Here is a 12,399-nt window from a genome sequence, read left to right as displayed (position 1 = left end):
CATCAATATTCCTATAATAAACACAACAATAAATAAATAAATCCCATTGGCTCACCAAATTGAAGTTCAGTTGTATCTGAACTTTGGCCTGGGGTGAGTAGATATTTGTTTACACCCCCCAGGAATATTGTCATACAAAGTAGAAGACAGTTCCAGCCAGCTGTATGTAGGTAGATTTGGCACTGTTACTTTCATCCTTCTTAAATAGCATTTGTGGATTATATAAATTGAAACTTTAGGTCTATATAAGATACAATTTTCTGTCTCTGACACATAATTTTCTTCTGTCTTAGAATTTTTTGTGTTGTATCAGGACACTGCAGATACAGCGTTAATTACGAAAAAGAAATGTAATACATTTCTACAAGTTTGGGAATCCAAGAACTAATCTTTGGCATTTGATGAGATTTCTTCCTGTATCTTTGTTACAGGATGTTGTGGTGGTTAGAGTCAAAGCCAGGTGTTTCCAAAATGTTGCCTTTCATTCAAAGATTTAGGGTAAAGGCTCACACAGATTTTAAAGAAGGAGTGAAACTTTATTCAAAGCAAAGTGTCAGTACAGATCAGGAAGGAATATGTGTGAAGAGCATCCATGGGCCATGTGAGGAAAGGTGCTCAAGTGCCCTGGTTTTTGTTTGGAGCCACTTTCATGGAGTTCAAGAGAAGGAGGAGTTGGGGTGCTGAAGGGGACTGACATAGGTTGGTCTTTATTTCAACTAATGGGCTTAGATTAGGTACGCACTTACTTCCTGTGCATGTACCTTTCCACACAGCATTTTATTTTGATTATATTCACACAATTATACATAGGAAAAAGTTGGTAAGTAGGATATTCATCATAAAAGTTCCCTTTGAGGACACAGGTTGTCTTGTTCATGGCCTGAAACTAGTCTAGGCTGGATCAGATCATCTTTCTTGGTATCAAAAATGTTCTGTGACGTATTTGAATATAAATGTTTTATGAAGGTATTTCTAAGGGCAGTAATCATTTTCATTGTTTGCAACATAGGTATCTATAACCTCATATATGCAGGTGTCCATGTTGCCAACAGTTTTCAGGTATATTGTTAGAAGAACATTGTGTGTACACAGGAGATGGAGATAGTGGTCTCTGGCTGGGAAGTGCAATTGTGGTTATCAGACTATGGTGGAGTCTCAAGTTGCTAAACTGTGCCCCATGCTAGCCTGTCTCATCCCTATGTGCTGGAAGAGCAAAGTTAAACAAAACAATTAATAAAAGAATGTAACATGAATCTTGAAGCGCTCTTATTAATAAGAACAAACCCAAGGCAGGTTATTGGGGTGATTGCTGGAAGATCAGAGAAGCAGAACAAGCCACAGTTTTCTCACCTCACCAGTTCCTCAGCTGGTCTTGTTTCCTCAGACTGCAAGCTTCTGAATCCTCATTCCAATGGTTCTCAGATGAACTGTGCTCGAAAGCCTGAATGCTTAACCAGCTGAATGCTTTACTCACTACATGCTTTTTTCTTTCTCTCCTCTATTTCCTGGTCCTCATGCCTTATATACTTTTCTCTTCCTGCCCCCACTCCCTGGGATTAAAGGTTGGGTTTCTGGAATTAAAGGCATGGGTCACCATGCTTAGCTGTTTCTAAAGTGGCCTTGAACTCAGAGATCCACCTGGCTCTGCCTCCCAAGTGCTGGGATTAAAGGTGTGTACCACCACCGCCCAACTTCTGTTAGGGCTTACTCTTCCTATTTTCTAGCCACCATTTTTGGCTTTGTTCTAGTGGCTGTCTGTTCTCTGACCCCAGATATGTTTATTTCGGGGAACACACAATATTTCAGGGAACACAATACACACCACAAAAGAAAAACAGGCAAACAGAATTCCCTTCTACAAATGCTTTTCTAATGACATTGATCTATTGATGGGAAGTGACTATGAACTAAACACACCCCATTAAGCCCCCATTAAATGGGAAATAAGATATGGATTTCCAAGATGAGAGATGAACTCATCCTTAGCTCTTCCCTCTTCCTGCCTTTATTGCTTCTTTTCTCACCTTCTCTGTGATCTTTAATCCATGTCAGATCATTGCCCCATGTGACTATTAATACTGTTAGTAAACCTGACAGATCTAGTATCACTTATGAGATCCTTTGAACACATGCATGAGGGGCTTTCTAGACTTGGTTAAGGAATTTGGAAACACTCATCTCAAGTGGGAGTGGTATTGTTGAATAGGTTCAGGTCCTGAAGTGAATAAACAGAGAGAGACAGAGAGATAGAGGGACAGGGACAAAAACATAGACAGAAAGACAGAAAAAGGAGAGAGGGAGAGAGAGAGAGAGAGAGAGAGAGAGAGAGAGAGAGAGAGCGAGAGAGAGAGCTCAGCTCTAGAATTCACCTCTTTCTGAGTCCTGCTATAAATACAATGTGACCAGCCATCTCAACTTCCTCTACCATTAAACCATAAGCAAAACCCAAACCACTCTTTCTCCACTTGCTTTGGTCAGGTATGATTTCACAGCAGTGAGAGAAGTGGACAAAACCCCAGCAGGACCTTTCTGGGAATCCTAACACATTTCTTCATTCCTTTATCATAGGGCTTCCTCATTTTGAAGGTTTCCAGTGACATTATTTCATTCTAGAATTGGAGTTGAGATTCCTTACTGCTACAGATAGTATTCCTCATTTTTAACACCCAAAATTTGTGAATTCTTTGCTCAAATAATGAAACTGTATAATACAGTCACAATGACTCACTGAAAATCATCTGAAGACCTACCAGGTCCTCAGCACACTAGTTTGGGAAACTGCATTCAAGGCTGAATTCAGCCTTCTCTTGTGTATTACTAATGTTTGGTTTTTCTGGGCAGGACACAGGCTATTTCTTCTTGAACAAGGTTTGTCCTTAAACATCACACTTGAAGCCTGTATTCCACAGTTTTATCTGCAGATCACTAATATTTTATGTTAGAGCAACTTCAAATGGTTTAAAGATATTCCCAAGGAATCACCACTTTATCAAAAATTGGATTTTTTTAGTTTTTTATATATAAAACTTATAGATTAAGAATTATAAAAGTTTAGATACAAAATATGGAATTTAGATGATACAAAAATGTACAAAGAATATAAGAAAGCACCATTTCCTAGATATAATAGCAGGCAGGGCACTGGAGTCACATGCCTTTCATCCCAGCACTTGGAAGTCAGGGGCAAGGCAGATCCTTGAGTTCCAGGACAGCTTGGTTTACAAAGTGATTTCCAGAATAAAAAGAACTAAACAGAGAAATCTCCTCTTGAAAAAACAAACAAGCAAACAAAAGTTGGCTCTCATAGGTGTGGTATTTCAACAGGTCATATATACATTTACTCTCTGGACTTGTTTCTTATCTCCATAAACAGTATCCTTGGCATTAAGATTGTCAGAAGTGTGGTTCTATAGAGGTTTTCATAACTGAATCAGGGTTGAGTGCCTCTCCTTCTGGCAATGATGACCTTAAAGAAGAAAAGATGAGGTCAGAGCAGTTGAAATTCAGATGGTTCACACTTCTCTCTATATTCCTACTGACTGTTTATATTGTAATAGTGGCCGTTTAAGTGTAAAATGAATCCCACGGAGTGTGTAAGCATGAAAAGGAATGTAGATTTTAGCACATTGTGGTCTGATTTGCTCAGGGCATCCTTGGGAACTTACAGTTTCTGTTCACCATCCTCTGCAACAGACAGTATTTGAAAGTTACAAATAAAGACCCCAAGGTTCTTTGTGTTTAGTCTTTGGTCAATTTGTAAAGTCAGTGTTGTGTGATATTTTGTTTGTGTTCTGACAAATAAAGCTTGCCTGGAGATCAGAAGGTAGAGCTAGCCACTAGTTAACCATAGAGGCCAGCCAGTGGTGGCACACACCTTTATTCCCAGCATTTTGGAGGAAGAAGCAGGAAGATCAGGAGTTCAAGGCCACCCTGGGCTGCAGGAGATTGAAATATATGATCCTTAGGAAAAATTTTATTTCCCAAAGCACACACCTGCATGTAACTGTGCCTTACAGACTTCAGCTGCCATGTATCTTCTCTTGAGGTCAATTCAAAGCAGACAAGTCGAAGTTTATTGCCTGGCTCACACTTGATACTGGTCAGTCGTCCATAGACCACCACTTCCATTTTCCCAGTATCATCTTCAATCCCATAGTAAATGAAGTCACCCCTTTCATTTTTCTGAAAAACAAATTAACATTCATCTTTTAGGAAATATGTGAAAGCTTATCACTTCTATGAGAAACAAAGAATATTAGCATAAACCTGTCCTTGACAAGGCAAGTGTGGCTCTTAGGTTTAGAATCATAGGTAAAAGGCCAGTGAGGTGGCTCAGTGGGTAAGGATGCTTGTTGGCAAGCCTAATTACTACTCAATCCCTAGGACTCATGGGAGAAGGAGAGAAGTCATTTGTGGAGCTTCTCTTTTGACTTCCACACTATTTTCATGGACTTTGTGTTTCCTTCAACACTCACAGACACAATAAAAGAATAAATGATAAAATAGAATTGATTGAATGGAAGAGTTTAACATGCTATGGTGAATAAATCTTTTCTTGGAAATCACTCTGGAGGTTTTGTGTGCCTAGCCCTAATGACTGAGCTGTAATTGAAGCCTTGGAAGCCACTCTTAAGTTTTACCTACTTGAGGTCTTTATTTGCTAATGTCTTTAGAAAAAATGAGTATCTTCCTAAGTACTAGTTGTAACATATCAGAATAGCTGAGATTTCTTAAGGTTCCAAAGTAAGGGATCAAAAATGAAAAAAAAATATATAAATACACAGCAAACCCCATTTGGTTACCATTTCAGGTTTCTTAGTTACATCCAGGAGGCCAGAGAAGAAAAGGCTGCTTTTGGCTCATTGTGAGTCTGAGAAAGACTATTATAAGACCCTTTTCATTTAATTTATTTTACTTTTTATTGAAAATAAAGTTATTTTCACACATCATATTCTAATCACAATTTCCTCTCCCTTACCTCCTCCAACATAATCCTCTCCTCCCCACTTTTCCAACTCCAACCCTTCTTTCTCTCTCTTTTTGTCCCTTTTTTAGGGGCTGAGGACTGAACCCAGATCCTTGTGCTTGCTAGGCAAATGTTCTAACACTGAGTTAAATCCCCAACCCATCTTTCTCATTTCTTTCTTTCTTTCTTTCTTTCTTTCTTTCTTTCTTTCTTTCTTTCTTTCTTTATTTATTTATTTTATTTATTCATTATTTATTCATTATATTTGTGTTTTAATTTTACACATCAGCCATGGATTCCCCTGTCCTCCCACCTCCCTCCCCTACCCCCATCTTCCCCTCCATTCCCATCTCCTCCAGGGCCAAGACTCCCCTGGGGATTCAATTCAATCTGGTGGATTCAGTCCCCCCATTCCAGGCTGAGCAAAGTGTCCCCGTGTAAACCCGAGGTTACAAATAGCCAGCTCATGCATTAAGGATAGGTCCGGGTCGCACTGCGTGGGTGCCTCCCAAACAGTTCAAGCTATTCAATTGACTCACTTATTTAGAGGGCCTGACCCAGTTGGGGGCTCCACAGCCTTTGGTTCATAATTCATGTGATTCCATAATTTTGGCTATTTATCCCTGTGCTTTTCCAATCTTGGTCTCAACAATTCACACTCTTACAGTCCCTCCTCTTTCTCAACAACTGGACTCCTGGAGCTCCACCTGGGGTCTGGCCAAGGATCTCTGCATCCACTTCCATCAGTTATTGGATGAGAGTTCCAGCATGCCCCTTAGGGTGTTTGACCATCTGATCACCAGACTAGGTCAGATCAGGCTTTCTCTTGACCATTGCCAGTAGTCTACAGTAGATATATCATTGTGGATTTCTGGGGACCTATCTAGCACTCTGATTCTTCCTGTTCTCATGTCATCTGAACCTGATAGAAGAGAAAGTAGGAAATAGTCTTGAATGCATTGGCACCGGAGATCACTTTCGAAATATAACACCAGTAGCACAGACACTGAGAGAAACAATCAATCAATGGGACCTGTTGAAACTGAGAAGCTTTTGTAGAGCAAAGGACACAGTCGAAAAAACAAAGCGACAGCCTATAGAATGGGAAAAGGTCTTCACTAACCCCACATCTGATAGAGGGCTGATATCCAGAATATATAAAGAACTCAAGAAATTAGACATCAAAATGCCCCAACAGTCCAATTAAGAAATGGGCTATAGAACTAAACAGAATTCTCAACAGAGGAAGCTCAAATGGCTGAAAGACATTTAAGGAATTGCTCAACATCCCTAATTATCTGGGAAATGCAAATCAAAACGACTCTGAGATACTACCTTACACCTGTCAGAGTGGCTAAGATCAAAAGCACAGAAGACAGCTTATGCTGGAGAGGATGTGGAACAAGGGGAACTCTCCTCCACTGCTGGTGGGAATGCAAGCTTGTACAGCCACTTTGGAAATCAATATGGCACTTCCTTAGAAAATTGGGAATCCATCTCCCCCAAGACCCAGCTGTAGCACTCTTGGGCATATACCCAAGGAATGCTCAATCATACCACAAGGGCATTTGCTCAGCTATGTTCATATCAGCATTATTTGTAATAGCCAGAAGTTGGAAACAACCTAGATGCCCTTCAACTGAAGAATTAATAAAGAAAATATGGTACATATACACAATGGAGTACTACTCAGCAGAGAAAAACAATGACATCATGAGGTTTGCAGGCAAATGGATGGATCTAGAAAAAATCATCCTGAGTGAGGTAACCCAGACTCAGAAAGACAAATATGGTATATACTCACTCATAGGAGGATACTAGATGTAAAACAATGATGACTAGACTGCTATACAACCCCATGGAGGCTACCTAGAAAAGGGGACCCTAGGAAAGACACAGGGATTGCCCAATGATAGAGAAATGGATGAGATCTACATGAACAACCTGGACGATAGTGGGAATAATGAAGGGCAAGGTTTGAGGGAAAGAGAGCTTAGGGGAGCAGGAGATCCCAGCTGGATCAAGAACAGAAAGGGAGAACAAGGAATAACAGATCATGATAAATGAAGACCACATGAGAACAGGAAGAAGCAAAGTGCTTTCTCTGTCTTTTAAGAAAACAGTCAAATAAAGAAGACAAACCAACAAGAATAAAACACAATGAACAAACTAACAGACATAAAAAAGAAATAGCATGAGAAACAAATACATAGTCACACAAAGACACACACACACACACACACACACACACACACACACACCCCTCTTGTTTAAGTGGATCACATTTGCTCAGTGCACACATCGATTCACTCTTCTACTTCCTAATCCCTCAAAAGTTAAATCTACAGCAATATTTCTGGTGTTTTAGTTTGTGTCCCACTTAGTTTATTTATTAATTGTGTAAACAATTTTAGCAGCACTGTCATAAACAGCGTAGATAAAAGGAATAAGCCATGCCTGATTCATACACAATGAATTAAGAAATCATACATTGAACAAACGAGCATACTAATGAATTAGTACATCAGCACTTAAAGAAACATACAAAAGTCATAGAATTCCTTAAATTTCTTCACTTTCATTCTATATAAATTTTGAAATTAAACTAGATTGTTTAACTCCTCTTTCTCTCATTATTTAAAATGTTATTCACTTATTCAAAAGATCTTGATAAAAAGTAAAGAATGTGATAATGAGAACACATTAAAGAAATAATCCTGGCTTGTTGGACATGGCTTCATTCTAGGGCAGAATTGTCTATATGGTTTTTTATTCTCATCATTGCAAACTGTATCTAGACTATGAGTGTGACTCTTCATTCAAAACTGAGTTGCCAATGAGATGGGTTAGGAAACTATGAAAGAAATAAAATCTAAAAGGAAAGTGTGCTATAAACTGAACAGTGTCTGGGAATAGGATGGCTATAGATGGATTGTCAGCCAGGAAAGTGACAAAGGTTATTGATGAATCTCCTTGTAAAGAATTCTCATGCTGGTACCTTGAGGAGAGGAATTGTAAGAGACTATCCCAATACCCAAAGTATGGAAACCTTACTCATCTCTTTCTGATATGAAAGGTGATTATTTCCTGTGTTAAGTAAGTTGAAAAACTTCCAGTACCAAGTTAAAACTTAAAATCTCAGAATGCAAAGGCATTCTACAAATAATGGATGGCTTACCTTAGTTACCACAAACTCTCCATTCACATATGTCCCTTTTTCTTGAGAGAAAAGATCCTTAATTTTAGGAGTTCCATTGGCTCTTCTCCTCAGTGTATTTGAGATAACCATCATTTGGTTAACATTGACATCAGACACACAGGAGGCTCCATATATCTCCAGAAACCCATTGGCGCCAAAATAATCTGATATGGCGATGATCTTTTGTGGGATGAACTTGTTCTTTAGGGCTGTGTCAAAAACCTTCACTCTGAAGAATTCAGTCTCAGTAGCCACTGTGGCATGGAACATCCTTTTGTCATCAATCAAATCGTAAGTAAATGGTTCTGTTACTTTCAACACCACCACTTCTTTGGGAACTCGATGGTGACCTTCCACCTTAGAAGGCTCCTTTGGTAAGTTTCCCTTCTTTGGTGTCTACATAAAACATACACAAGTTAATCATGCATATTTCAGACAGATCTTAGGCACAGCTCCACTGACTAGAGTGGAGAACATCTATACAATGATTCCCATACCTTAACCTAGATAAAGGAAGAAATGGACTAAGTCACTACTTAGTGATTCCACTTACTAATCATACCTGGTAAATAAGAAGACTATACTTATAGTTATGGGGAATGAACCCAAAGCCTCCATGTTCTAGCAAAATCTTCTATCTAGGAATATTTTAAAAATTCTAATTACAAAACATTTTCTATACAGTCAGAGCTTTCTTGTAAAAGAAAGATGCCCTCAAATATTGTTAATCGGCTAGCAGCTCTTCTTTTTGCATAATAGCAGGCATGGAGGAGAATCCTGGAACCAGAAAAAGTCCTGAAGTCATCTTACTTTGATAACCTGCCTCGTCAGTATCCCATTCCATTTCTGAGCATCAGAAGAGCACTATGAAATGGAGGCAACACTGTAGGGCTGAAAGAAGAATGTTGGCAGTCACGACCAACCTGGGTACCAGCTCAGGGAGGCAGCTATAACTGGTAGCACTCTCTGAAATTTGATTTGGAAACATACAGATTTCACTCTATGGATGGTAGGGTTTAACTCTGATTCCTCATCAACGTGTTCTAACTTCAGGAAGCACATTTTCGTTATAACTGTTTCAGCAATTCAAAATATGAAAATAATATCTTGACAAAAAGTTCAAGGTGTAAAATTGAATAAGCAAGTGTCTCACTGTACTCCTTACAGAATAGGAATGATCAGGTGATCACCGAGTCAAACATTTTCTTAATCAAATAGAGCATACAAAGTTTTTTTAAAGTTGAATGTAGGGAAGGATCAGTAACTAAACACAATAAAAATGAGTTGATTATTTGAATAAAAGATTATGTGTGCATATAGATTAATGAAGAAAACTTCCAAGTTTGTGCTGATCTCTGCCATTAATTACACTTTGAGAACAGAAAGGTTTACCTTTGATAGACTGCTGCTGACTGTTTCTGGAGGCACCAGAGGAGCCTGGAGAGCACTGGATGCCATTGCTGGGAACACACGAGGATCCAGGAGTCTGCTGGACGCTTTTGGTGGAGATCCACATAGAGCCAGGAGACTTTCTAATGTTGTTGCTGAAGGCAATTGAGGAGCATGGACGTTGGATGGTGCCCCTGTGTGTGTTTGAGTGGTCTGGGCCCTGCTTGTTCCTATTGGTATGGAAACCTGAGGAGCTGAAAGACTGTTGCACGTTGTTGGTAGACATACCTGAGAAGTCTGGAGACTACTAGATGCTGTTGCTGGAGAAGCCGAAGAAGCTAGGAAACAAACATGTCCTGTTCCTAAGGGACCTGGGACATTGGCATTCCTGGGTGCTCTTACTGTAGCAGAGTTAAGAGTCTGAGTGCCACTGGATGTTGCTCTTTGAGATGTGTGGGTGGTGCTGTCATTTCTGGACACTGCTTCTGGAAGAGCATGGGGAGCCTCAATATTGCTGGATGCAATTGCTGGAGTCATCGTTCTGGACTGGGCTTCACTTTTCAATGTTGCTGAAGGCCCTTTAGGGGTTTGGGCAGGTCTGGATGTTGTTACTTGAGGACTGTGAAGAGACTGTTTGCTTTTGGCTGTTGCTGCTGTAGGTATGTGAATATTCTGGGCACTGCTGGACACTGATACTGGAGACATCTGAGGAGCACTGAAAGAGCTGGACAGTGTTTCTGAAGGCATGTGAGGGACCCAGCTATTACCAGATATTGTTGCTGGAGGTACATCAGGAGCCTGGACACCACTGGACAGTGTTAGAGGCACTGGAGAGTTCAGATGGATGCTGGAGTCTGATGCTGGAGACATTGGAAAATTCTGGCAAAGTGGTGCTGGAGAGCCTGAAGACATTTTCAAAGTGAAGCATGTTCCTACAGGTCTCTGAGAAGTCTGGAGGTTGTTAGGTGAAGCTGCGGCTGCTGCAACTTCTGGAAGAGTCTGGAATTTACTGGCAGCTGAAAAGTTGCTGGTTGCTGAAAATTCTAGAAGCTGGTGTTTTTTCTGGGAAACGTGTGTCTCTATAGTACTCTGTTTTTTTTGATGTTTGTGTTTTTAAGGAAAATAGGATTGAGATATTTTTTAGTATTGCTTATTGGTTTTTGAAAATAAGACCAAACTCATCTTTTCACTTTCTCTTTTCAGAAGAGAACTTTTACCCTGTCATCTCTTTACTGAGCTGAAAGAAGTATGTCAGAACAAACTTAGGTGTTTCCTACACCTAGCTTCCACTCTTACTCATCAATATTACAACTTCTGTTAAAAGCTAGGTATTGAATTTTCACTGTGCTGGGATAGAATACTAGCTCAAAGGGTCTTACAAAGCTGATATTATTTGTCCTCATTCAGCTTTTAGTATTATCTTGTGGGAAATGAAGTTTGTAGTAAAATTGGCTCTTTGTGTACTTTTTTTCAGGTAGACTTTTCAGTCCATCAAATATTCAATCCTTATTGTACACAGACCATGCTCCACACTTCCAGGTGAGGTGATTGAAATTGTGGTACAAATACCCTCATAGATGGATTTTGGTGCATGGGGATGTAGCTCAGTTGACAGCGTGCTGGAATAGCATGCCTGAAGTCAATCCATACTCATTCAAACCTGTATTTAGGTCTTTAAAATGACCATTACTCCAGTTAAATTTTAAAAAAGCCAAAAAAAAAAAAGAAAAGAAAACACCATGAACTTTCCCTTCCAATTAAAAACTAAAAAAAAAAAAAGAAAGAAAAAAAACACCTTCTACATATGTGAGAAATACTTGTACTTAGGCAACAGATCTAGTTAGGGGGTCCTCATTACACTTTTATAATCTGAGAAGTAAAAATGTAAATATTATAAAATTTGCTTTAAAACTGAAGGTGAGTTAATATGCAAATTGTTTAATTGTAATGGCCATTTTTACTGTTTTTGCTTTATGTTTTTGGTTGTTAAAGGTAAATATTCTTCTAAAATGCTACAATGGTTATAAAGCTGACTCCTTTCAAGCCCAAAGTATTACTAACTGTAGCCTATTTTCCAGGCTTGTGTACATTTTGAAATATATTGCTGTCATCATTTACAAACATGGTTAATTAGATGTGCCTAAGGAGTTCCCATGCTAAATAACAGGACTGTGCCTGTTAAAAAGATTAACTGCTGGTCACATGGAGTGTTCATGCAATGAAATAAGGATATTTGTGTACATTGCAATACTGATCCCAAAATACATGCATTATGAATGGATTATATATATATATATATAGGTTATGGTTGTTGTAATTATATTAAAATGCTTCAAAATGGGAACAGGAAGCTATTCTCTTTGATGAGCAATGGCTGGGAGTGTTTAGTGTGTGCCTGGGATGGTCTGGAGCTGACTGTCAGCAAAAGTGACCATTACAGTTATACAATATTTGGTCAGTGAATGGACAGGGATAAAACCTTCCAAGCAAAGAAACTGAATGTGTCAAAAAAAAAAAAAAAAACTACTGAGAAGAGCATAGAATGGTGAAAATAACCTCTGGAGTTGGGTCCCCAGCAAAGGGAAAATGTCTGAGAAGAGTCTGTCTCCCCTCTTTCTTTCTGTACCCTAAGCAGAAAGTTGGTTGACAACATTAGAAATCACTTCATAAATACTTACCTGTTCAATACCACAGAGGCTTTGTGATACATGATTACATAACTTACTGAGCTATTTAATAATAAGAGGAAAATCTTTGCAGTAGAGGATCAGTGACATGTTTTTCCAAGGTTGTGGTGAGCCCAGAGATGTGCTTTGGGAAGGAGCAAGCACTGGGAACAGGAAAG

The 12,399-nt window shown here is 39.2% G+C and overlaps 1 protein-coding gene across 1 annotated transcript in view; it reads right to left on the bottom strand.

Annotated features, from left to right (window-relative positions):
• Nucleotides 1–3,304: 3,304 nt before the first annotated feature.
• Nucleotides 3,305–12,399, bottom strand: part of LOC118593284 — a 78,737-nt gene continuing 69,642 nt past the window's right edge. Inside the window, exons 13-16 of the mRNA XM_036202653.1 lie at nt 9,558–10,643; nt 8,145–8,561; nt 3,994–4,182; nt 3,305–3,466 (exon numbers count right to left, since the gene is read on the bottom strand). Of these exons, the coding sequence (XP_036058546.1) occupies nt 3,431–3,466; nt 3,994–4,182; nt 8,145–8,561; nt 9,558–10,643 (1,728 nt within the window). The 3' untranslated portion in view covers nt 3,305–3,430. The remainder of the gene's footprint in view (nt 3,467–3,993; nt 4,183–8,144; nt 8,562–9,557; nt 10,644–12,399) is intronic.

Source organism: Onychomys torridus, chromosome 11 (genome assembly GCF_903995425.1).
Source record: "Onychomys torridus chromosome 11, mOncTor1.1, whole genome shotgun sequence".
NCBI classification, from domain to species: domain Eukaryota; kingdom Metazoa; phylum Chordata; class Mammalia; order Rodentia; family Cricetidae; genus Onychomys; species Onychomys torridus.
This window is presented reverse-complemented; position numbering and strand designations above follow the sequence as displayed.